Source organism: Oncorhynchus keta, chromosome 2 (genome assembly GCF_023373465.1).
Source record: "Oncorhynchus keta strain PuntledgeMale-10-30-2019 chromosome 2, Oket_V2, whole genome shotgun sequence".
Lineage (NCBI taxonomy): Eukaryota > Metazoa > Chordata > Actinopteri > Salmoniformes > Salmonidae > Oncorhynchus > Oncorhynchus keta.
Window position 1 is genome coordinate 49,128,581 of NC_068422.1, and position 27,770 is coordinate 49,156,350.

Below are 27,770 nucleotides of genomic sequence, written 5' to 3' on the forward strand. Positions count from 1 at the left end.
TAACCAGGGGTGGTATTGAAGAGGAACATGTGGGAACATGCCTGTTGTTCTTTGAAGGTAAATCCTAGAGTTTTATTTGATTGAGTTCACTGTGAATTTCTTCCAACCCATTCTACAATTCCTTCCACCCCTGCGCAAACAAAATTACTTTTGGAGAATTTTTACTACTCCAAATCATTCTTACAACCCTCTCGAGTCAATATCACCGAGCTAAATCCTGGCAAGACCCTTTTCAACGCAGAAACACATATTAGATGATGGACAAGAGACAGGAAAGCCACACACCCCAGTTTCCTGTCAACAGACGAACCTGTAACAGCATTCCGTCTTTTATTCACCTTACTGCAGATCTAAGCGTTCACTTCAAAAATGTACCGGTCTAGATTGGTATTACTCAGTAAGTGTTATACCTGCATGATATACCTACAGTAAAATAGATCACTTATGGGGAAATGTACATTGACTACACACACATACACATTACTTATTCATTGCAGCCTTCCTAAAGAACTGGGTCTTTGGTTCGTGCTCTCACTGTTTTCTTATTCGGAGTGGCTGCGTGGCCGGATTCTCTGGACGCCTCTTCTCGACAGCTAAACAACTGTACCTTCACACACACATGCACGCACGCACACACACACACGCGCAGGCTGGAGAGGACAATGATAACTAAAAAGCTCACAGCCCTGAAGTCACAAAACCACTCATCTAAATCAGGGGAATTATGCTAATGAGGTCTTTCATTATTCTCCAACTCAGCCAGAATCAGTCATTGACATCACATCATTATAGATCTATTCACACACACAGATTGGATGGCATAAAATGGACGACTACACGTTCCAAAGTTTCTCATACGCTTTGTTTAATATTTCTCATGTGTTCTTGAAGAGGCATTAAATAGGAAAAACTGGTCGCTTGGAGTGTAGGAATGGGTTTTGTGGAGGCACAGTGGTCACCATTCTGGACAGAGGTGCAGTGCGAGCATAAACCGGAGGATTCCATAAACCCTGATTGGTCCTGTGAAACACATCAACACATCAACACTGAGGCAGTTAGTTGTTTTAATAATATTAAAAGCAGAATTCTAACACATACTTAACTGTGAACATAACTCTCTCTGACCATACAAAAAAAATAATGAAACAATTTGCACAATTAAAAAGGTAATACGTGACGATGAATGGGATTTTTAAATATATATATGGAGCTCACCTAAAGTTACAGTCCTGACTTTACAAACATTGGCCCGGCATTTAACTTACCCACTTTAATTTTGGAAATGTTTCAATGGTAGGGTTGCAAAACTCCTGGTAATTTTCAGAAACGATGGTAATTAACAGTTTATTTTGAACATCTATGGAAATATACTTGAATGATGTATTTTTTTTAACATAAAAAAATCTGATTCTTTATATACTGTATGTGTCTATATTGTTCTTGAGTTTCCAGTGGATAGACCACATGGTTCAGGAGAAAATAGCCATATTGATGAAAAAATGACAAGACAACAGGGGAGGTAAAGGCAAGGTGAAGAGGGGCAAAGGCAAGGTGAAGAGGGGCAAAGGCAAGGTGAAGAGGGGCAAAGGCAAGGTGAAGAGGGGCAAAGGCAAGGTGAAGAGGGGCAAAGGCAGGGTGAAGAGGGGCAAAGGCAAAGGGAAGAGGGGCAAAGGCAGGGTGAAGAGGGGAAAAGGCAAGGGGAAGAGGGGCAAAGGCAGGGTGAAGAGGGGCAAAGGCAGGGTGAAGAGGGGCAAAGGCAGGGTGAAGAGGGGCAAAGGCAAGGGGAAGAGGGGCAAAGGCAGGGTGAAGAGGGGCAAAGGCAAAGGGAAGAGGGGCAAAGGCAGGGTGAAGAGGGGAAAAGGCAAGGGGAAGAGGGGCAAAGGCAGGGTGAAGAGGGGCAAAGGCAGGGTGAAGAGGGGCAAAGGCAGGGTGAAGAGGGGCAAAGGCAAGGGGAAGAGGGGCAAAGGCAAGGTGAAGAGGGGCAAAGGCAAGAGGGGTAAAGGCAAGGTGAAGAGGGGCAAAGGCAAGAGGGTCAAAGGCAAGGTGAAGAGGGGCAAAGGCAGGGTGAAGAGGGGCAAAGGCAGGGTGAAGAGGGGCAAAGGCAAGGTGAAGATGGGGCAAAGGCAGGGTGAAGAGGGGCAAAGGCAAGGGGAAGAGGGGCAAAGGCAAGGTGAAGAGGGGCAAAGGCAAGAGGGGCAAAGGCAAGGTGAAGAGGGGCAAAGGCAGGGTGAAGAGGGGCAAAGGCAGGGTGAAGAGGGGCAAAGGCAAGGTGAAGATGGGGCAAAGGCAGGGTGAAGAGGGGCAAAGGCAAGGGGAAGAGGGGAAAAGGCAGGGTGAAGAGGGGCAAAGGCAGGGTGAAGAGGGGCAAAGGCAAGGGGAAGAGGGGCAAAGGCAATGTGAAGAGGGGCAAAGGCAAGAGGGGTAAAGGCAAGGTGAAGAGGGGCAAAGGCAGGGTGAAGAGGGGCAAAGGCAAGGGGAAGATGGGGCAAAGGCAGGGTGAAGAGGGGCAAAGGCAAGGGGAAGAGGGGCAAAGGCAGGGTGAAGAGGGGCAAAGGCAAGGTGAAGATGGGGCAAAGGCAGGGTGAAGAGGGGCAAAGGCAAGGTGAAGATGGGGCAAAGGCAGGGTGAAGAGGGGCAAAGGCAAGGGGAAGAGGGGCAAAGGCAATGTGAAGAGGGGCAAAGGCAAGAGGGGTAAAGGCAAGGTGAAGAGGGGCAAAGGAAGGGTGAAGAGGGGCAAAGGCAGGGTGAAGAGGGGCAAAGGCAGGGTGAAGAGGGGCAAAGGCAGGGTGAAGAGGGGCAAAGGCAAGAGGGGTAAAGGCAAGGTGAAGAGGGGCAAAGGCAGAGTGAAGAGGGACAAAGGCAAGGTGAAGAGGGGAAAAGGCAGGGTGAAGAGGGGCAAAGGCAGGGTGAAGAGGGGCAAAGGCAAGGGAAAGAGGGGCAAAGGCAGGGTGAAGAGGGGCAAAGGCAGGGTGAAGAGGGGCAAAGGCAGGGTGAAGAGGGGCAAAGGCAAGGTGAAGGAGGTCAGATGTCCTTGAACATCAATTATGTTATATTCCCAGGCCACTCATTGAAGGGTTCATCGTATTTTCATTCCCTGTCGCTCTTGAGTTTATGTCACAGAGCAGCCTTGTGGCCAAGACGCACTAGGCATGTCTCTCCGCCTGTGCACCCTTCAAACTCCCACCAAACGAGAGAGTTTCCGTATTGACATTTTTTAAATGTTTCCTTCCCAAGTTCAAAATGCATACAATACTTTCTATCATTTCCTCATTCCATTTCCATACCGTTCATTGCAGCATTTAGACATTTCTGTTTCATGTTTGGTAGACTACGATAGGCACCAAAGTTACATTTTCATTTAGGCCTATCATTTCCTCTCTTTTGAGTGTGTTTATAGTGCACATGAACATTCGGAAGACTCTTGAGGAATAAGCACATTTTATTTTCTGAAAATGTGCTTGTTTGCTGTTAGTCTGTGGGTGTGCTCCCTTCCTGCGAGGACACTAATATGAATGAGTTTACTATGATGTAAATTAAATTGTGTTTAATTATGAATGATGATGAAATATTAAGATTAAGTCTGATTTCGACAAATTTACAAATGTAACAAGGGATGTGGAAATCACCTTTACGTTGTAGAACCGGTTTATTGGTTGTAATTGAAGAGCTTCATTACAAAAATGGTATACTGTATATCCATTTTCAGAAATGTTGGTAAATGAGCGTTTATTGTTTAAAGGAATTATGAAAGAGATTGGTGTGTTTTTTCACTATCTAATCATGGCATGTATTTGCTTAAAATCTATCACTTGATGGTTTCATTTCAGAGGGACAAAAAATAAAGTTTTCTTTCTGCAAAATTGTATATATCTGCCTCATTCTCAGAGAAATAAGACGTACTGCTAGGTTTTACACAGTCAAATGTACTGAGTAAAGAACTGTACAAATGATACATTAGTGAAATAAATATTTAAAAAAAAAAAAGTATAATATGAGTAATACGTTTATTCAGACATAATTTAGACCCCTTCGTTTTTTCCACATTTAGTTACGTTACAGCCTTTTTCTAAAATGTATTAAAAAAAACTATTTTGCTCATCAATCTACACACAATTCCCCATAATGACAAAGCAAACACAGATTTTTAGAATTTTTTACAAATGTATTTAAAATAGAAAACGGAAATATCACATTTAGATAAGTATTCAGACCCTTTACTTGGGACTTTGTAGAAGCACCTTTGGCAGCTTAGAGTCTTCTTGGGTACGACGCTACCAGCTTGGCACACCTGTATTTGGGGAGTTTCTCCCATTCTTCTCTGCAGATCCTCTCAAGCCCTGTCAGGTTGGATGGGGAGCATCGCTGCACAGATATGTTCAGGTCACCAGAGATGTTCGATTGGGTTTAGGTCCGGGCTCTGGCTTGGCTACTCAAGGGCATTCAGAGACTTGTCCCGAAGCCATTCCTGCATTGTCTTGGCTGTGTGCTTAGGGTCGTTGTACTGTTGGAAGGTGAACGCCCAGTCTGAGGTCCTTAGCGCCCTGGAGCATGTTTCATCAACGATCTCTCTGTACTTAGCTCCGTTCATCTTTCCCTTGATCCTGACTAGTCTCCCAGTCCCTGCCACTGAAAAACATCCCTACAGCAGGATGATGCCACCACCATGCTTCACCGAAGGAGTGGTATTGGCCAGGTGATGAGCGGTGCATGGTTTCCTCCAGACATGACGCTTGGCATTCAGGCCAAAGAGTTCAATCTTGGTTTCATCAGACCAGAGAATCTTGTTTCTCATGTTCTGAAAGTCCTTTAAGTGCCTTTTGGCAAACTCTAAGAGGGCTGTCATGTGCCTTTTACTGAGGAGTGGCTTCCGCCTGGCCACTCTACCATAAAGGCCTGATAGGTGGAGTGCTGCAGAGATGGTTGTCCTTCTGGAAGGTTCTCCCATCTCCACAGAGGAACTCTGAAGCTCTGTCAGAGTGACCATCAGGTTCTTGGTCACCTCCCTGACCAAGGCCCTTCTCCCCCGATTGCTCAGTTTGGGTGGGTGGCCAGCTCTAGGAAGAGTCTTGGTGGTTCCAAACTTCTTCCATTTAAGAATGCCACAATCCTGTCTCGGAGCTCTACGGACAATTCCTTTGATCTCATGGCTTGGTTTTTGCTCTGACATGCTTGTCTAATCAATTGAATTTACCACAGGTGGACTCCAATCAAGTTGTAGAAACATCTCAAGGATGATCAATGGAAACAGGATGCACCTGAGGTCAATTTTGAGTCTCATAGCAAAAAGGGTCCGAATAGTTATGTAAATAAGGTATTTCTAAAAACCTGTTTTCGCTTTGTCATTATGGGGTATTGTGTGTAGATTGATGAGGAATTAATTTTTTAAAATACATTTTTCAATAAGGCTGTAACGTAACAAAATGTGGAAAAAGTGAAGGGTCTGAATACTTCCCGAATGCACTGTATATGTAAAACATGTACATTTTACATTTTGGTAATTTAGCAGATGCTGTTATCTAGAGTGACACACAGTACGTGCATCCTTCTTTAGATAGCTAGGTGAGACAACCTCATAACACAGTAAAATATACAGCATACGAACATTCAATTCCAGCTAAACAATGAATATATAAAAATTTAGCAAAAAAAATAACATTTTCATACACATCTAACATCTATGAATAAAAAAATCTGAGAACAGTAATATTTTATAAACACATGAATGTACCCATAAGCAATTATTTCTGATGAAAAAACACAAATGTGAAAAATTGGTGTATATAGTATTTTGGAAATAAACTCAATTGCCAATTGCGTAATTGTATGGTCCTGGTAGGTGCCAAGTGAGTATACAGTACGTACCGGCCCTGTTCACACTAGCAGTTTGAAGTGACTCAAATCATTTTTTTTGTATATCCGATTCTAATCAGATCTTTTTCCTTCAATCCGAACAGCCAAAAAGCACATGGAATTAGATATTCCAAGCCACATTTCAAACCACCTTCGCAGGTGGTTTGAAATTAGATACAAATCTGAATACCGACCATGCGACTTGTGTCTGCATGGTTAAATCTGATTTTTTTTGCCCTCAAGTGGGTTTTAGACTGTTATTTGACATATCTTGGTACCAACAGCTAACTGCCAAAATAAAGGAAACACTTGAGTAAATGAGGGATACAAAGTATATTGAAAGCATGCTTAGGGTTATGAGTAAAAATGCTGGGCAGGCCTCGTTTCCCATTATTTTGGCTACCATGGCTAGAAGAAGAGATCTCAGTGACTGGTGTGATTGTTGGGGCACGTTTGGCAGGAGCTTCAGTGACGAAGACTGCTCAACTTACTGATGTTTCACTATATGCCGTCTAAGTCACCAGATTTAACCCAATTCGATTCCTATGGGAGATTGCGGAACGGTTCCTGAGATATCGTTTTCCACCAACATTAACAAAACACCAAATTATGGAATTTCCTGGGAAGAATGGTGTCACATTTCTCCGATTGAGTTCCAGACAGTAGAATCTATGCCAATGCTCAATGAAGCTGTTCTGGCGGCTTGTAGTGGCCCAACGCCCTATTAAGACAATATGTTGGGATTTACCTGTAGTCTGTTGACAGTTTGACAAGAACATGTGGTAGGTAACTACCTTGCTAATTGTTTACAAACAAATGAGTGAATGTGCTAGCAAGCTAAACAGCTACCTATCTAGCTAGTTGACTGCTGTGGCGAGCCAAAAAGGACTTATCCTTTGAGGCTTTAAAAGTGTTCTTACACTATGATTTTGAACATTCAAAGCAACTGGGAGACTTTCATGGCCAGCATTGTTGTAACCAAAGCTTGCTACCAAGCAACTTCTGAGTCGGAGGAAGCACAAGCACCACCACCCCTCAGCCTATGCAACTGGACACACACCGGCCATTACCATGACAACTAGCATAGCCATGTCAGCAAATGACCACAGTCTAAACACACAAATACAATTTGATCACTCGTAACTTGCTGTTTGGACAGTCAGAATTCCAAAACTGGATTTGAAAAAATAGAACAGATTTGAGCATTAAGGCCTACTACAGCGTGAACAAGGCTTTTGAGGTCCTGTTAGGCAGATTCTGAATCAAGACGACACAGTCTGCGCAGTCTTGCCCTCTACCTATTTCTGTGTAGATAGGACAGATTAAGCCTGATACAGAGGGTATTTATTTTGGGCTGTTGTTTGTGTATATTTAGTATATCTACTTTGACTTCTGCAAGGTCCCTATTATAAAAGCCTCCTTATGTCCAACAACTTCAACTTGAACTTTAATCATGGCTGCCAATTTGGGAGAGTGAAGGAGAAAGGAGAATTGAGTGATAGTTACATTAGGTTCCATTTGATTGCTCTTAGGGTTGCAAAGGGAGGGAATTTAACAGTAACTTTAGCAATGTACCAGTAAACTACCAGAACCTTGGAAACTTTCAAGGATTTTATGTCATATGTGGGAAAAGGGGCTATTATGATTTGTATACGATGTGTCAAGTTCATGCTGTTAACCCAACCCTTTGTGTGTGAGGCCAACTCTGAGGTGCCTTCAGTTGCGCTTCAATGTTTGCTAGCTGTGTTAGCTTGTACTAAACAACACGTTTCTCCAAAACAGTGTGCACCGTTCTTCAACAGCCTTTGAGGTACGTTTGCTCATGTCTGGTGGTTGTGGCGAGGTCTGACCTGATCAATATGGGTGTGACCATCTGAAATTGAAAAACTTGTGCAGCACACTATTATGGTAACTAGCCTCTGGGTCACCATAATCACAACATTTTCCAACTAGTCATTCAGTACAGTACCGTTTCCGTTGAATTTAACGTTGCACACCATTCTGTAATACCGAACTCAACCCCGTTTTGGTTGCCTCTGATTGCCCTCACGGGTGCACCTGCCTGGGTCCCTTTATAATGAGGCATGGACCCACCTTTGTCTCTCTCTCCTCCCGCACCTGCCACCAACCCAAGCTCCAGCTTTACGCGCCAACAGTGACACATCAAAACCGAATGCTACCATGATAGCCACAGCCAGCAGGCCACCAAACACAACAGAACCAGCAATGAAGAAATGTCAAATTAGAAGTAGACGAATAGAAGCAGATGGATAGAAGCAGACAAGTGGCCACAAACCCTCCACAAGGCGCAACACCACAACCACTGGGAGTTTGACAGGGCCTGGTCAGTTTGTTCCATACATTTTTTTGTGTGTGGTGAACTGTGGAGGCAAATGTAATTGAAGAAGACGAGGAGGTTGTAATTAGCAGCATGAATTTGTGCTTTGCGGGAGGGGGGTTGAGTGAACAATTATGTGATGGTTGCAGTCTACAAAGATGCAATTGCATTGATCAAATGAATTAGACTAATTGATTTACCGCGCGAATGGCGGGTGCCGCTGCTTATGTTAAATTCCCAGTCATTGTAAGGATCTGAAAACTTTACCCCTTTAGTGGGTCGTTCCACGGATAGAGTTATTTTTATGTCCTTCAATCATTATGTCTGTGCATTTTCATAAAACACTACATTTAACAGTTGGAGCCGTGTTAAAAATGTCCATTAGCATTGTGTTTTCTTTCAAATAAATGATTTGTTTTCTCTGTAAATCCCCATCGTAAAGTCCTAGTTGTTTTGTTCCTTTGGGAAAGCATTTCTAAAGATTTAAATGTATTTACTGTGATTTATTTACATTTTCCCTCAGGTTTAAGGTCAACCCTGTTATGTGACCTGAGCTCCTGTTTGAATATTGTAAAATAGTCCAATCATAGTGTAAAAGCAGGTGAGTTGGCTCTTACTTTTTAGTTCTACTCTTTACTCTTTATCATATAGTTTTGATTCATGTATTTATGCTTTGAGAAGGCAAATACATTTTGAAAATGCATTTCCTGTTTTGCAAACGACCACGGAGTTCTGTGTCTTAAGTACACTGTTTTGAAAATTGACAACAACTGTTCCAAAAAATGCTTGTAAGCGGATAGTGACAATAATCGGAGGGAAAAGGCACGATCAGAACGACAGTATAAGCCAGAGTCCAGGGGCCTCTGAATGTTGGCGGTGACAATCAATCAACCCCGAGAACATGTCTTTTTGCTTTAGTTTTTTGGAAAAAAAGATGGGAGGCCAGCTTAATCAGTAGAGGAAACAGATCTCAGATTTCCTGGGCACCAGGAAAATGGACCTGGGTTGTGAAAAACCACCATTACCACGAGCTGCTTTGGATTCAACCATCTGGAGAGAGCTGCTCCAAAAGCCAGTAAAATTCGCTCAACTGGGGCCCAACTAGGAAACAGGTTTTTACATCCTGAACAACAGACACACAAGACTCCCTGACTTTGGGGGATGGTTTTCCTCTGCTTATTTGTTATAGTAGACTGTAGTATGCAATACAAGTTCCATTTGATACTGCTACATAGATTCCAATTCTAATCATTATTTGTGGTCTTCTTCTTTTTCAATTTGAGTACAGTTTAAAATTATCTATCTGGGTTTCACATTGACTTCAACATACAAAGAAGTAGGCCTGCGTACGTACTGTTTTTGTTCATTATGAAATAAGGATGAAAGTTTGTATAAGTCAGTATGAAAAAGACTTCAATATTTAAGAGACTAAGTCACTTTGGATAAAAGCATCTGCTAAATGGCATGTATTATTATCATTATAATATTGACAGTATGATGAACGGTTCATTCTTCCTGATTGTTCTTTTCACGGTGTGCTTCTGCTCCCTCTGTGCCAATGTCAACCATTGTTTGTCCTGTGTCACAACAGTCGCTGTGAAGTCTTTTAGGGGACACTGTCATGTGCTAGCCACCAACCGTTTCCCCCCCCCCCCCTTCCCAAAAGCGACACAAAAGCTGACAAGCATTATGGGTGATGCGGATCTAACAGAAACATGGGAAACAAAACTTCACATGGAAGTTCGCCTGAAGTTTACTACAGTCCTTACTTCACCGACACCCTGGTCTGCGACACACAATGTCACTGATAAGCGTCAGTCTGTGCCACATTGTCAAAAATAGATGTATCATGAGTCATGACGCATTAGTTGATACATTGCGTTCAATGCAAAAAGATGTGTGTCAAGCATATTGACACATAGATATGCATCAAGGTAGTTGACACGTAAGTCAATACACTGCATTTAAGGCAAACAAGTTGGTGATACAGCTGCAGTGGGTAAATTGGTGAGACTCAGACAGAGAAAGAGAGAGAGAGAGAGAGAGAGAGAGAGAGAGAGAGAGAGAGAGAGAGAGAGAGAGAGAGAGAGTAAAGGAAGGAGTGGGGACACATTAAGGGAGGGGAGAGAGAATATGTTAAAAGAGGGAGGGGGAGAGATGAGAGAGAGGTATAGGGGTGAGGGGGAGAGAGGTGAAGGGAGGGGAGAGAGAGAAAGAGAGAAAGAGAGAGAGAGGAGGAGGTTAAAGAAGGGCGAAAGAAGAGAATGGGGAATAAAGAAGAGGTAGAGAGAGACAGGGGGAGAGAGAAGGAGGGAGAGAGAGATGTCTGTCTGTGGGACCCACTTAGAGTTTGGAAATGTTTCAATCGTAGGGTTGCAAAACTCCCATTAATTGACCAAAGTTACAGGAATTTTCGGGAAACACTGGTAATTAACAGGTTACTATAGAAATCTATGGGAATTTATATACACTGAGTGTACAAAACATTAGGAACACCTTCTTAATATTGAGTTGCACCCCCTTTTGCTTTCAGAACAGCCTCAATTGGTTGGGGAATGGACTCTACAAGGTGTCGAAAGAGTTTCAAAGGGATGCTGACCGATGTAGATTCCAATGCTTCCCACAGTTGGCTGGAAGTCCTTTGGGTAGTGGACCATTCTTTTTTTCCACCCCTTTTTTCTCCCCAATTTCATGGCATCCAATTGGTAGTAGTTACAGTCTTGTCTCATCGCTGCAACTCCCGTACGGACTTGGAAGAGGCGAAGGTCGAAAGCCATGCGTCCTCTGAAACACAACCCAACCAAGCCGCACTGCTTCTTGACACAATGCACATCCATTGTGTCAGAGGAAACACCGTACACCTGGCGACCTGGTCAGTGTGCACTGCGCCCGGCTCGCCACAGGAGTCACTAGTGCACGATGAGACAAGGATATCCCTGCCGGTCAAACCCTCCCTAACCCGGACGACGCTGGGCCAATTGTGCGTTGCCCTATGGACCTCCCGGTCGTGGCCGGCTGCGACAGAGCATGGGCCCGAACCCAGAATATCTGGTAGCACAGCTTGCACTGCGATGCAGTGCCTTAGACCACTGCGCCACCCGGGAGGCCCTGTAGTGGACCATTCTTGATATACATACAGGAAATTGTTGAGCGTGAAAAGCCCAGCAGCATTGCAGTTCTTGACACACTCAAACTGCTGCACCTGGAGCCTACTACCATACCCCGTAGGGCTGAATGGCACACATACACAATCCATGTCTCAGTTGTCACACTGCTTAAAAATCCTTTCACCTGTCTTCTCCCCTTTACCTACAATGATTGACGTGGATTTAACAAGCGACATCAATAAGTGATCATAGCTTTCACCTGTATTCACCTGGCCAGTCTATGTCATGGAAACAGCAGGTGTTCTTAATGTGTATATTTGGTAACTTTGGTAAATTACCAACGGTTTGCAACCCTAATTGCTTCATTGTAGGGTTCAGTGAGCTTTAACATTCTCAGCTTTGCGTTATTTTATGGGTATAGGGACAATGACCAATGAAGCCTCTTGTTGTGCTCTGAGGTGAGCCCTGGCGTGGTCCTCCTACTGTCCTGGCTGTCCACTGCGGTGGTGCTGAAATTGGCAGCTCATCCTTTCATCGCGCTGACTGGTGGTAGCCTTCTGTCCGTGGTCCTGTTATGGTGTGTGCTGTTTAATTAGCGCATCTTGGCCTACCAGTCTTCGTGGGGCTTCTCTTCAACATTGTGTGCTTTCTTGCGGAAAAATGAAAACGTTTGTGTATATGACTGCATTTCAGATAGGCCTACATTTTTGTACATTTTGTATGCCGCAGTAGTACAGGAACATTGCTGTGCCAAGCCTACTCAAAGAAGTAGGCAAACGTTCCCTCTGTCGTCATTCATTTTCATTACACACAGTCATTGTGTGATAGGCTACTGTACAAGTGATGTGAATAGTATGAAAACGACACACAGCCTACTTTTTCAAAACCTCCCTGCCCTCTTGCTTTAGTGTGTGTGTGTGTGTGTGTGTGTGTGTGTGTGTGTGTGTGTGTGTGTGTGTGTGTGTGTGTGTGTGTGTGTGTGTGTGTGTGTGTGTGTGTGTGTGTGTGCGTGCGTGTGTGTGTGTGTGTGCTCGTGTGTGTGTGCGTGCGTGTGTGTGTGTGTTGCTTTCTGAATGTGAATGGGCATTTACTGTTATTCACGGCAGATTCAAATAGGCTACTGTCAGGTAGGAAATGACAAATTGGCTATGAATATAGAATATGCACTAAGTTTAATTTAGTTTGCTTTTCTGAAACTCTCCCACAGAAAATGTTGCACACCTGGAGAAGTGGCGGCATGGCTTACTGTAGGTTGTGCACATTGTGTAGCGTCACAAATTCGACAGAAATGTAGCATATAGTTGTAATGATTCAAGTTGAAGCCATGAAGCCGGTAAGAATCTTTGATAGGGTAGTGGTGCTCATTCTGTCCAGCTGATCTGTGCGTGTCGGTAGGCGCAAATGATGTGTAGGCCTATGGCAGCTACGGCTGCATTTTAGACACACTTATATGTCATAGCGGGGGCGCATATCTTCCTTGTATTTATATAACACAATTGTATAAAACAACAGTTCTAAAAAACAACAGTTGTTGATGTGTCCGGTTACATTCCAGATAAATGTTTTGTACATTTAAACAGCAGTAGGTGTCATGTGTACTCCCTCTCCGGCCTCTAGGTCATCAGGCTGCTGATTATCCTTGCCCACCTGTCACCATCGTCTCGCGCACCTGCGCCTCATGACACTCACTTGGACTCCATCACCTCCTTAATTATCTTCCCCTATATCTGTTTCCTCAGGTGTTATTGCCTCTGTTTTCATGTCGGTTTGTGTTACGTGTTTATTGTTTCATTTACTTATTAAAACACTCACTCCCTGAACTTGTTTCCCGACTCTCAGCGCACTCGTTACAGTAGGACCAATCTGCCTTGTTATATTAGGGCTCGAAAGTGATACCAGTTGTGCCTCTCAAGGATTTAAAATAACTTCTCAGACATATCCTAAAGCCGGGCCTGGATACAGTACTTATAAGATTGTAATTGTAAAAGAATTGTAAAGAACAGGGCTCCGGGCAGCCGAGCGGAAATGGAGGAAAACTCGCCTCCCTGCGGACCTGGCATCCTTTCACTCCCTCCTCTCTACATTTTCCTCCTCTGTCTCTGCTGCTAAAACAACTTTCTACCACTCTAAATTCCAAGCATCTGCCTCTAACCCTAGGAAGCTCTTTGCCACCTTCTCCTCCCTCCTGAATCCTCCCCCCCCTCCTCCCTCTCTGCAGATGACTTCGTCAACCATTTTGAAAAGAAGGTCGACGACACATCCTCATTTGCTAAGTCAAACGACACCGCTGGTTCTGCTCACACTGCCCTACCCTGTGCTCTGACCTCTTTCTCCCCTCTCTCTCCAGATGAAATCTGCGTCTTGTGACGGCCGGCCGCCCAACAACCTGCCCGCTTGACCCTATCCCCTCCTCTCTTCTCCAGACCATTTCCGGAGACCTTCTCCCTTACCTCACCTCGCTCATCAACTCATCCCTGACCGCTGGCTACGTCCCTTCCGTCTTCAAGAGAGCAAGAGTTGCACCCCTTCTGAAAAAACCTACACTCGATCCCTCCGATGTCATCAACTACAGACCAGTATCCCTTCTTTCTTTTCTCTCGTCCTTGGCCAGCTCTCCCGCTATCTCTCTCAGAATGACCTTCTTGATCCAAATCAGTCAGGTTTCAAGACTAGTCATTCAACTGAGACTGCTCTTCTCTGTATCACGGAGGCGCTCCGCACTGCTAAAGCTAACTCTCTCTCCTCTGCTCTCATCCTTCTAGACCTATCGGCTGCCTTCGATACTGTGAACCATCAGATCCTCCTCTCCACCCTCTCCGAGTTGGGCATCTCCGGCGCGGCCCACGCTTGGATTGCGTCCTACCTGACAGGTCGCTCCTACCAGGTGGCGTGGCGAGAATCTGTCTCCTCACCACGCGCTCTCACCACTGGTGTCCCCCAGGGCTCTGTTCTAGGCCCTCTCCTATTCTCGCTATACACCAAGTCACTGGGCTCTGTCATAACCTCACATGGTCTCTCCTATCATTGCTATGCAGACGACACACAATTAATCTTCTCCTTTCCCCCTTCTGATGACCAGGTGGCGAATCGCATCTCTGCATGTCTGGCAGACATTTCAATGTGGATGACGGATCACCACCTCAAGCTGAACCTCGGCAAGACGGAGCTGCTCTTCCTCCCGGGGAAGGACTGCCCGTTCCATGATCTCGCCATCACGGTTGACGACTCCATTGTGTCCTCCTCCCAGAGCGCTAAGAACCTTGGCGTGATCCTGGACAACACCCTGTCGTTCTCAACTAACATCAAGGCGGTGGCCCGTTCCTGTAGGTTCATGCTCTACAACATCCGCAGAGTACGACCCTGCCTCACACAGGAAGCGGCGCAGGTCCTAATCCAGGCACTTGTCATCTCCCGTCTGGATTACTGCAACTCGCTGTTGGCTGGGATCCCTGCCTGTGCCATTAAACCCCTACAACTCATCCAGAACGCCGCAGCCCGTATGGTGTTCAACCTTCCCAAGTTCTCTCACGTCACCCCGCTCCTCCGCTCTCTCCACTGGCTTCCAGTTGAAGCTCGCATCCGCTACAAGACCATGGTGCTTGCCTACGGAGCTGTGAGGGGAACGGCACCTCAGTACCTCCAGGCTCTGATCAGGCCCTACACCCAAACAAGGGCACTGCGTTCATCCACCTCTGGCCTGCTCGCCTCCCTACCACTGAGGAAGTACAGTTCCCGCTCAGCCCAGTCAAAACTGTTCGCTGCTCTGGCCCCCAATGGTGGAACAAACTCCCCACGACGCCAGGACAGCGGAGTCAATCACCACCTTCCGGAGACACCTGAAACCCCACCTCTTTAAGGAATACCTAGGATAGGATAAAATAATCCTTCTCACCCCCCTTAAAAGATTTAGATGCACTATTGTAAAGTGGCTGTTCCACTGGATGTCATAAGGTGAATGCACCAATTTGTAAGTCGCTCTGGATAAGAGCGTCTACTAAATGACTTAAATGTAAATGTAATTTGCCCTCAGTTTACTGTCCTTCTTAACAGAAACATTTAGGCCCGGGATTCAATCTTATTGCGCATTGACGGCAATAGCACCTTTTAAAGACAATGTTCCCACGTTCACAGAGACCACATTCACGATAAAAGATGCATACATCTGCTCAATCGGAAATGACCTATAAATGTAAAGTGCGCTATAACGTGGATCTACTGCTGATTGGATTTGAACCCGGCCTTGGTTCATTTAAAAACTAAAGGTATTCCCCACATTTTAAATGGGCGTCGCACAGATACCATGTTATTACATGGAATTTAGATTTCATGGTGAAATTAAATGTAACCACATAAATACTTTTAATTTGAAACTACAAGCAGTTTTTTCTTTTCATTTTAGTAATAGTTGGATATCTAATCTTCAGCTACAATGTATAGCAGAGTAATTATATTGCGGTTAGTATGGGATATTGTCATACTGCATACAATCATTAATGTAAGAAACATGGTTCCTATGGGTATATTGGGGTGGCAGGGTAGCCTAGTGGTTAGAACGTTGGACTAGTAACCGGAAGGTTGCGAGTTCAAACCCCCGAGCTGACAAGGTACAAATCTGTCGTTCTGCCCCTGAACAGGCAGTTAACCCACTGTTCCTAGGCAGTCATTGAAAATAAGAATTTGTTCTTAACTGACTTGCCTGGTTAAATAAAGGTCAAATAAAAATAAAATAAAAAATTGGGGACACATTAACAAAAGTCATCCTAAACACATTCTCAAAACATCCATATTGTGTTTGGGCAACAATACCTTTAGAAAACCTAAGGGCCAAACTCTTTGCCTGATTGCTATGGTGTGACAGGACTTGAAAAGCTTGACTATTTGATAAACAAGTAGTCATGTGGGTCAGCTTTAATTCCCAAAACTTCCAAGTGATACGATTGGTAGCTAGCTGCTTAGATTGTATTCAGAACTCCTTAACATTTTAAATAATACAGTATATGATTTTTGAGCCATCATGTCACAGTTCAAAATTACTATATTTTTATTTGAAGTTTGTTGTTTCTAATTTTTTAGTTTTTTTGTTGCAGGATAATTCTTTAAATAAAAACATATTTTTCTTCTACCTGCTGTGGTTCTGAACTGATATACACTACATGACCAAAAGTATGTGCTCATTGAACATCTCATTCCAAAACAATGGGCATTATTATGGAGTTGGTCTCGCCTTTGCTGCTACAACAGCCTCCACTCTTCTGGGAAAGATTCTACTGCCAATGTTAGTCTATGGAGATTGCATGGTCATGGGCTCGATATTATATACCTGTCGGCAACGGGTGTGGCTGAAATAGACAAATTGACTAATTTGAAGGGGTGTCTACATACTTTTGTATATATAGCGTCGCTCAAGGACAAAACAGAACATTCCTTTGTGAAATAAAGGTACCATAGGGCCCACACAAGCCGGGTGTACACTACTAAAAACATTAATTTTGTTATCAAGGAATTGTCGGTCTAATCACTGGCAAGCCCATGGATGCCTTGGGGTTCACAGTCATTGACGTAGCCTGCGGCAGATTTTGTTAGAGAGTTTAGGATGCCCTCTAATGGATTATAGTGGTAATCCTTGTCCAATGTGAATGGGGAAAAAAACACTTGTTTCACATACTGTATGTCCCACACAGCTGAATAAGGTTTACATATATGTAATATGGTAATGAATCATTGTGTATTGTGTACATGTAGGGTACTAGGGACTCACCATGGGGCAGAGCTGGGTAGAAGAGGCAGACTGAACCCAGAGGACCGAGCACCATCACAGTGAGCCTTGCCGGTATAGCCAGGGATGGTGGGGCGGCTGGGACAAAAATATTGTACATTTGTACATTATTCATAAATTGCATACAGTCCACTGTACAATGGACAACAAATTGATGTACACTACCGTTCAAAAGTTTAGGGTCACTTAGAAATATCCTTGTTTTTGAAAGAAAAGCACATTTTTTTGTCCATTAAAATAAAATAAAACATGTATCAGAAATACAGCGTAGACATTGTTAATGTTGTAAATGACTATTGTAGCTGGAAATGGCAGATTTTTTAATGGAATATCTACATAGATGTACAGAGGCCCATTATCAGCAACCATCACTCCTGCTTTCCAACGGCACGTTGTGTTAGCTAATCCAAGTGTGTCATTTTAAAAGGCTAATTGGACATTAGAAAACCCTTTTCCAATTATGTTAGCACAGCTGCAAACTGTTTTTCTGATTAAAGAAGCAATAAAGGTGGCCTTCTTCAGGTTGAGTATTGAGTATGTGGAGCATCAGCATTTGGAATTGAGTATCTGGAGCATCAGCATTTGTGGGCTCGATTACAGGCTCAAAATGGCCAGAAACAAAGTACTTTCTTCTGAAACTCGTCAGTCTATTCTTGTTCTGAGAAATGAAGGCTATTCTATGCGAGAAATTGCAGAGAAACTGAAGATCTCATACAATCCTGTTTACTACTCCCTTCACAGACAAGTGCAAACTGGATCTAACCAGAATAGATAGAGGAGTGGGAGGCCCTGATGCATAACTGAGCAAGAGGACAAGATTGGCTAGTTTGAGAAACAGATGCCTCACAAGTCCTCAGCTGGCAGCTTCATTAAATAGTACCCGCAAAACACCAGTCTCAATGTCAACAGTGAAGAGGTGACTCTGGGATGCTGGCCTTCTAGGCAGAGTTGGCAGAGTTGCAAAGAAAAAGCCATATCTCAGAGTGGCCAATAAAAATAAAATATTAAGATGGGCAAAAGAACACAGACACTGGACAGAGGAACTCTGCCTAGAAGGCCATCATCCCGGAGTTCCCACTTCACTGTTGACGTTGAAACTGGTGTTTTGCGGGTACTATTTAATGAAGCTGCCAGTCTTGAGGACTTGTGAGGCGTCTGTTTCTCAAACTAGAAACTCTAATGTACTTGTCCTCTTGCTCAGTTGTGCACCTGGGCCTCTTCAAGCCTGTAATCGAAACCGCAAATGCTGATGCTCCAGATACTCAACTAATCTAAAGAAGGCCAGCTTTATTGCTTCTTTAATCAGAAAAACAGTTTGCAGCTGTGCTAACATAATTGCAAAAGGGTTTTCTAATGATCAATTAGCCTTTTAAAATGACAAACTTGGATTAACTAACACAACGTGCCACTGGAACACAGGAGTGATGGTTGCTGATAACGGGCCTCTGTACACCTATGTAGATATTCCATAACAAATCTGCAATTTTCAGCTACAATAGTCATTTGCAACGTTTACAATGTCTACACTGTATTTCTGATCTATTTGATTTGATTTTAATGGACAAAAAAATGTGCTTTTCTTTCAAAAACAAGGACATTTCTAAGTGACTCCAAACTTTTGAACGGTAGTATATATCCAATAGAATACAATTGAATGAATGAAACTATAAACAAACAGATAATAGGTTTGAATGTGTGTTGATTCCAATCTTACTAGAATCTTCAATGCCACCAATAACGCTTAGTGTATTATTAGTCAAGGTATCTTTGTGTAAGGTAGCCTAGTGGTTAGAGCGTTGGGCCAGTAACTGAAAGGTTGCTGGATTGAATCCCCGAGCTGACAATGTAAAAATCTGTTGTTCTGCTCCTGAGCAAGGCAGTTAAAGATGCCAAAGAATTGGATGTCGATTATGGCAGCCCGCCGCACCTCTCTGATTCAGAGGGGTCGGGTGAAATGCAGAAGACACATTTCAGTTGAACGCATTCAGTTGTACAACTGACTAGGTATCCCCCTTTCCCTTATATTGGGAAAGTGTGGTATAATGATCAGCGAAGGTACATCATGAAGATACATACTGTGCCGAGGGAGTGTATGGGGGCAATGTGGTCCGCTGCATAGTCAAGGGGTAGAAGTCATGTCCTGTCTTATCTATGTTGTCCATGTTCATGGACCCCACCACACCACTCCAATGACATAAAGAGGACACACAACAAGCACGTCCAGTCACACTCAGAGACACATTTTCACTCTTCCTCAGAGGCACTGCTTTAGCCTACACATGAACCTACAAACAAAACAAATTGATGTGAAAAAAAGATGACATAAATAGTAAAATACAAAATGTTGGCAAGAGCACAAACAGAGGCTAGAACTTCTTACCCATACAATGGAATTTGACAGGTGTTTGGGCAGGGACTGGTACTGTGAAATAAAATGAAACAATCTTAGAACAAAGAAAGAGGCTTGTGTTTTCAACAAGACAAGCATCTAGCAAAATCAATTCTTGTAATTACATCATGAAATAAGGCTAGGCCAAAACACTCACAATGTTATAGGTTTCCTCACTTCATTCCTAGCACGAAGCTGGTGTCTGTTCCAATGGGCTCCAATCGACTTAGAGAAGAGTTAGAGGCAGCACTATTTCTGCATTATTTGTTAGTTTAGGGTGTCCCATTAAAACCAAACCCTCTCATTCCAACTGGGATGGACAGCATTTAAATGAACTTCAGTGTTGTGTATTTTCCAAACACATGCACTCACCTGCCACAGCTCTGGTTTGCTGTGGTAACACTGGGTGAAATGCTGATTCACAGGGTCCGCCATTTTCTCAAGGGTGGTTGCTGGGGGCTTCACGCGCCGCGGTAATTTTGCATCCCAACCGACGTCCTCATAGCCCCTGCAAGTTAATATATGACAAAGCAGGGTGACACACTTAGGCCTACACTGTTTGTGATTTATTAAAAAAGTGCACACAAGTTAGAATATAACTGGATGCTAATGGTTGCAATGTCTTGATCATGCACAAGGTCAAAGAAACCACATGATGCATATCAGAATGGAACACAGTGACTATATTATGCTGCACAATGTGTTTGGGAGAAAATATGAAGGTCCTGGTTGGCACCTGACCTCTGAGCCACTGAAGTGTAGATATAAAGTTGTGCTGCCTTCTCTATCCACTGACTGGGGCCAGAGGGGCTGACATCCTTCAAAATCAAACACATAAACAATTAACAAGATTTCACTTCACTGCTTTGAAACAGTTGAAAATGTGTCATTATGTAAACGCTTAGGGTTATACCAGGTTCTCTCTTTCAGGGAAAAAACTGAAGGATTTCAAGGTGCATGGCATTTTGGGAGGCCCTGGTTTCACCTTCGAATGACTTGTCCAACCTGTTGACGACATATCAGGCTAGTAAAGTGCGGGAATCTGCAAGCCTATTTGGCATAGTAGGGCTACAGTGAAATGTTGGATTTATATACATACAGTCTTTATAACTAAAATAAATACATTTGCCTAAAGAATTGGGTCGGCTTATGTGTATTATGCTATACTGTTAGCCTTATAAGTGTACTTCACATTTAACTTTATAATTAGGCCTAGGTTAGTTTAAATTTTTACCTCCAAGACTGGCCCGAAGAGCTGCGTCTGGCATTGTCCTTGAGTTCCATGCCTTGTTTTCTGACAGGTCGCAGGCTGATGGCCTGACTGAAGGAGTCTGGGGCCTTTCTCTGGAACCGGCGGCGACCCATAATCCAGACGGAATATAAGGGATATCTATAAATTGAGGTCTTCCTTTAGTTGCCAAATCCACCTCAGCCCCCGCACTTAGATGCCCAGAGCACGGATCAATCAACAACACCTCATCTCGTAAAGGCGCCAAGGGCGCGTTGTCCGCAGGTGGATGGGCCAGTAGGTTGAATTTCGAGAATGCACTCCTCTGTTGTTCTAGTAAACTTTTAAAGTAATATCTTCCCTCCGGACCTCTCTCGCAGGGCAAGTTCATTTGCCTGTGCATCCATTTTGCACTAACTCGGTTTACATTTGATTGCAGAAGTCTGACCCGGTGCAAATCCGTAGAGGATGGCTCAGATGGAACGCACACTCCAGCCATCGTTTAATCGGACACCGAGTGACAGACCAAGATAAAAAAATAAAATAAAAAAATAAACCCACGATTGCTTGAGTCACAGAGCCTTTGTTGGATAACTATGACGGAGTCAAGGCAGGTAACGACTTTCTGAGTATCTTGTTGCCTGGAGACTACTATGTTGGCTGCTGGGTCAAATTACTGATTTGGAAAGAGGATCGCCCTTTCAAGGATTTAAGCAAATCAATGATTTAATCAGAGAGAGAAAATAAGAATAAGATTACATGTATTTAGATTGTAATATCGTTTAGCTATAAACACGTTCTGTGCATTTGTGGTGGTGGTTTGAGGGTTGGTGGAGCAAAAATTATCTAACACAGGGGAGGATATTACAAGGAGAATGTGCAGAATGGAGCTCCCCTGTAATTTGGAGGAAATTAAAAATAATAACAATACATTTACCCACTTAAGTATGCACGGCACAGCGGGCATTCTCTTTGGTTTTATTTCATGTGTGCATTATTTTCAGCAATACCTGTAAATGATCACTAGATGGAGGCACAGATCCACTATATATGACAATTCAGTATCCTAATAGTCATTTTAGACCTACAATTTAGGCCTAGTGGATATGTGAGACTACCAGATAGTTTTTCTTGGACAGAACCAGTATGGTGACAATAATATAATACTTTTGAAGTTGTTGCATGTAAACTATCCAGTGTGAAAATGAAAATTCAAAATTCAAAACAGAGATAGTGCTGACAGTCTGACGTGACTATAAGGAATAGCTGACATTTAATTTGAAGCAAGACAAACACGGCAGGTACATTGGATACACAAGGATTGTTCATTTGTAAATTGCTTGATCTGGTGATATTGCTGTTCTGTCTGCAAAAAGGGCTGTTTTGTTATGTGCAGTGGAGCAAAATACATCACATACAATCTGCTTCAGTGCCCATACATTAGACGATGCTTGGGTTGTTAAAATTGCAATTTGAAAAGTAAATGTTTGTGCAAATAAATTGAAACTCTTCCATATTAAATACTATCTTACAATGATATGGCCATCTCAATCTCAATTGTTCATTGTGGCTAAATGAAGGCCTATTTATGCTCCGATCTTGAGCGGTAATTCATTCTAATCTAGGCTGTCATAGTGATGATGGTGACGTCTGTTGATGGATGATCTTTAGTCAGGCTGTCTTTAGCTAACGTAAACCTCTCAAGAGCTGTACATGTTAAAATTGCTGGGTTAAAAATAACCTAATTAGTTATTCTGATAAGCATGTGCTGTGAAAATCACACTGCTTGTCTCTCACAGTGTCTCAAATGACACTGGCTTTTCACAGAACTGAATAGGCCTACCTTATTAATAATACAACCATTTACCAAGTCAATATACCCTTTGTAGAATGTGTCAGGTAGTATGTGTCAAGTACAGTACATTTGCCCTGGCATAGAATAATATTGAAAAGTTCAATGTCCATTACTCCCGAGGTCAAATAATTAATTCCACCCAGTGCCCTAATTTATTACACTCCCATTCAAAATGTATTCTATATGATATCCCATAATTTATTTCAATGAATGTGTGTTTTTTAAAATTTAAATTCCAGTTATGTAGCGGGAAAAGCTATTAATGAATTGAAACCCTCCCCTTTGCCCCAGGATGAAAGTATTTTTGGCAGGGACATGGGTATTTCTGGAGTGAGAAATTTCCGTTGAAGCAGTCCTTGTTACAGAATTCTCTACTATTAGTCAGCTTGTCTGCCTCGCTCTCCTCCTCCTCTGCAGTCTCGGAAATGATTTAAATCTCACATCTATCCCATAGTGCCGGGCCTAACACTACCGCGCTGCAGCGACAGATCTGAACTGGCTGCATTCCTCTGTAAGAAAATGCAGCTTTGGAATTTGGAGCTGTTGTGATGCAGAGGGTCATTAAAGCAAAGTCATGATTTCAGTGTTGTTGTCGTAGGCAATGTGTGTGGGGTTGATTCTCCTCCTGGGCAGGGATTATTTTAAGCAATCAGACAACCGGCTGAAGACTGATGGTGACCCAGAATGACACCTACAGATCAGGCATTCTTGATGGGAGAAAGAGAGACAGATACTGTTAGGAGGGCATGGATCTGTGGGGTCTTGGGTTCGAGAGTACATAGCAAAGCTAGAAAAAAAAACAGATCCAGCAATAATTAATTTGATATTGTTTTAATCATGAACGGAATTCCAACGTCTCAATGTAACATATAAATACCCAAATTAGCCAGAAAAGCTGATAACCAAAAGGAAATAAAGAAATAGTGGAGCATTCCAGAAGAAGTTCTTGGGTCTTGTGATGGCCTGAGAGAAATCTGATCTATAGGGATGAGGTATGTGAGGTATGTGCACTTACATATAAGCTAGAAATAAAGAGAATCAAACACTGTCCATACATGGTGTTTCTTTGTACTGGTTACTTGGAGTACAGTATGTCCATATGTCTATCTTAAACTCATGAAAATGTATGGCCATATATTTATAGCCTCGTGCTGTAGGTCATGGCACTTGGGATGTATGCATCACACTGTAAAGAGGCAGTGAATTGATCACTGGCCATGCATAAGAGTTGACTCAGGGCAAAGTGGATGGAGTAGATTCGGTCTCATGTTGTACCTCCAACCACTGGGAAAAACAATTCTAACAGAATGCTTAGATGAAAACTCCCATGAGCACCAGGGGCAGTCATGTCCTCTGAGAGTGGCCAAGGGCTTTATTGTGCTACTGCTTCCCTGCCCTCAGTCGCTCCTGCTCTGTACTTGTCACACTCAGTTAGTTCAATGAAGTCATAAATATGCCTCTGTACATTTTTCATGAAGGAGGTGGGGGGCGAAAAATCTCCACTTTATAATGCTTCTAATATGGAGCTTTTCACACACATTATTTCCCCAGTCCAGCCTCGAAGGCGCCATCATGACGCTGTATGAGCATGATGGTTAATGTTCAGATTCCCCAAGGCTGAATATTACTGAAAATCATCATATACCAATGTCACGCTCAGCGAAGCTGTCAGAGACTAGGAAACCTACAGAATATGCAGATGAAGAATTCATGAGTAGATAGAACTCACAAAAGAAAAGTAAGCAGCCTACCTACGCAAACAAAGGTCTACCTGCTGGAGAAAAGTGATGAGTCACCTCATTAAGTTTCTCCTGTTCATTCCCATCACTAATTCAGCTGTGGAGTCTCCACTAAACATACTGCTAATTAAAGCTTTTAGAGGGTGTTCAACCTAACCTGGATTATGCAACTGAAGCATAGCGCTTCAAAGAATAATGCAAATATACATAAGCAATGTTAAAAACAATTTTATTAGCAGAAAATCCAACCATATGTGACCGACCGAATTGATTCAGTCTTCACTCAACATTTTAAATCGTGTTTTTTTTTTTTACATTGGATAAAAGTAGAGACTCAGAGCTACAAAATGGTATATCATACACTGCATTTGAGGAACAATGGCAAAGTAATTCTGCTTTGAAAGTTGATAAACTTGTAACCTCACTTTTGAAAAAAAATGGCCTTTGAATATTTTGGTACCAACTGGAGAGCTCTTCTTTGTCTACACCCATTCAGCACCAATCACACCCTCTTAAGCTTTAGCCCCACCCAAACTCTGACCATTTTACTCGCCCGAGCAAAGCTGGTTAGGCTGTTTTCATGTTATCCAGAGAGAGTGGCAACAATTGAATTCCGCTTTTTTAATGATGTTTACTGACATCGGCCATATTCAACAGGTGTTGAGCGTTTGTAAATTCATCAGTTATTCTGTGCTCTTGCACAGTCAGACGAGAGTGCTCTGAAATCGGAGTAGATGGCCAGATTGAATTTACGAACACACACGAAATGGTTACTTAGTGGAGTCTTTTGTTAAGACATGTAGCTATTTAGCCAGCTAAATAATGAACCATAATCCCAACTCATGACGTTACTACCCTGCATGAATCTACAGGTAGCTAAGCAACCAGGTTCAATGTTAACATTAGGCTGTAACTAGCCAAGCAAATGGCTCTGAGATATGAATAATAAGATCAGCTAGCGAGCCAACCAGCTAATGTTAGCTAGCTAGCTAACAGTACACTTAGCTAGCAGTACACAATTTGATTTAAGTACAAATGGGTGTAAACATGGGCACTTGCCAAAAATGGAATTCCATATTTCAGTCATAGACCATTGACCTAAACAGTTACACATATTCAGTCATCACTGTTCTATTACTAAAATAATGCATATTATTGGTTGATGCTGATGCATTATTTTAGTAATAGAACAGTGATGACTGAATATGTGTAACTGTTTAGGTCAATGGTCTATGACTGAAATATGGAATTCCATTTTTGGCAAGCGCCCATGTTTACACCCATTTGTACTTAAATCAAATAGGTTTTTAACATGTAGACTATGACCCAGCATTACAAGGCTATAGAAAAATCAATCAAACAATTATTCCTCAGAAACAAACTATATTCAGATGGTTTATCATAGGAAACAATAGGAAATTGCTCACAGGAAACAATCTACCCGAAGGAATTTCAGACCCATTCTCCTTGTATATATTTCGTTGTGTAATATTTTCCATAGGTGAGGCAGAAGAAAGAGACAGCTCTGGATGTGGCTAAAAGCTCTTTATCTGTGTGCAATAATACATCTCTGATTCTGAATTAAGATAGTACGCGTTTGCATTAGGCAAAGAAACCCCGAGGGTAATGGACTTCCTCTGTTGCTCAGAGAAATGGACTTGTCTTCAGAGACCTTTGTGTCCATTATTAAACAACCCCACTATTGCCTAGCCAAGCTGTTTTCATTCCCACCGACCAAAGTGGAATTACCTGCGTTTGAAACTTAAATGCAGCAAATGCACTGCCTGTCAGTCACTCGCTAACCAATAACTGCTGTCAGGTATCTGGAGGATAGATATCATTAAGGAAAGACTCAGTTAAAGAGTTGTTTGCATTTAATTCTGACACACCTGTGTTGTTCACAAACTAGGTACCCGCAGGGGAGAAGATGGGCCATCGATATTACTGTAAGCCAAGTTAATATATGCACTGTGTGCTCTGACAGCCCATATCAAGTGTTAGATGATGAATTACAATACGAGGGCCATATAAAATGGTGGGTTATAAATACAAACATGTGGTACTCAGTCGAGCGAAGAGAAAGGCTGCTTTCTTTACGATAACACAATCCTCCCTGCAATCTGACTGACAGCTATTTACGCAGATGTGCCTATCAAAACAATGCTCTTCGTTATTGAACCACCTGGCATGCATCCAGTAATCAGGTCACACCGGAGTTTGGCTGCCTCTCTCTGGAGGAGATGGTGTTGCAGTGTTGTCCTAGAAGACGTGCAGTCCTTATTTTATCATTCACCCATCTGGACGGAAAACAAGCCATGATGGATAGAGCTAGATTAAATCCCCAATATCCATTAGACAGTTACTTTTGGGAGAAGGGGAGACGGAGACATGCTTTCCTCTCTTCATTAGTGATTGATGTTGATATGGAGGTAAAGCATTGTCTGTTGCTGATGCTGGTTTCTGATACCACAACTGGACCCTTTTCAACCAAACATGGTGGACTGGGATTCTGGAATATAATGCTATGGTAGGGTATGTTACAGAGATGTTGGCGTTTCACCCCTGTGACTGTGTCAACAACCCCAGCTGAATGTAACCCCATCCAGAAATGTGAAATTCAAAATGTTAACGTGTGGCTGATAGCAACAGACGAAATATAACACTGAATCTAAAGCACAATTTCAGGCCAGTCAGACTCTCTAGAGCTCTGCATTCAATCATGAACAGATGAACTTAAATTGATCAAGGAGTGCCAGGTCACATGGGAATGTTACTGTACGTGTTCTGTGGAATTTCTCGAGATGGATTTAATGGATTTGAACAGATCTGATTCAGAAGGACGTAGAAGCAAATGGAATTATCAAAGCTGTTTACTAGCATTAGGCTGCCGTCTGGTGTCATTCATGTACAGTGTGTACAGCTGCACTGCAGAATTCTTAAGAAATAAAGTGAAGAGCATGACTGAAATACACAAAGGCAGAAAAAAATGATTCTATCTATACATAAAGAAGGACTGACTGAATTACTGCAACTTTAGTCTCGAAGTCTTGTGTATATGAAATATCTTAACGAGTCAGAGTGTTGATAATAACAGCCACACATGACAGAAGACAGCACACCTCAATGCACTCACAAGCAACAACAACATTCCTAATATTCGGACTGAAATGGTATAAAGGTAGATTTGTTTGCGGATGTGTGATAGGTGAGAATTGTCTGTTCATTGAATGATTAGAATATTCCGCGCGGAAACATATTATAATTGTATGGAATTGATTAGAACGTATAAAATCATAATCAATATAAATGTGTAGTCCTAGTCAGAATTAGGGTAAAACAATGTCTTTATGGTATTTTAAACACAGACTGTCTGAGCTTGGTGCCGACCTGACTAGAGATTTGGGAGAGAACGGGGAGTAACGTCTCAAGGACGAGGTCACTATCTCTGTCGGCTGGGAAGTGAGACAGACAGTGTATGCGTAGCAGGA

At 42.8% G+C, this 27,770-nt stretch overlaps 1 protein-coding gene across 1 annotated transcript; it reads right to left on the minus strand.

Moving 5' to 3' along the window:
- Positions 1–844: 844 nt before the first annotated feature.
- On the minus strand, positions 845–21,187 carry LOC118401846 (spermatogenesis-associated protein 48). The gene is made up of 9 exons (XM_035799470.2): positions 20,695–21,187; positions 20,374–20,465; positions 20,202–20,278; positions 19,833–19,968; positions 19,618–19,685; positions 19,452–19,493; positions 19,148–19,255; positions 17,054–17,149; positions 845–1,020 (listed from the first exon to the last, which is right to left on the minus strand). Exons 1-9 carry the CDS (start codon positions 21,185–21,187, stop codon positions 897–899), a joined length of 1,236 nt encoding a protein of 411 aa, XP_035655363.1. The 3' UTR covers positions 845–896.
- Between the last annotated feature and the right edge of the window lie 6,583 nt (positions 21,188–27,770).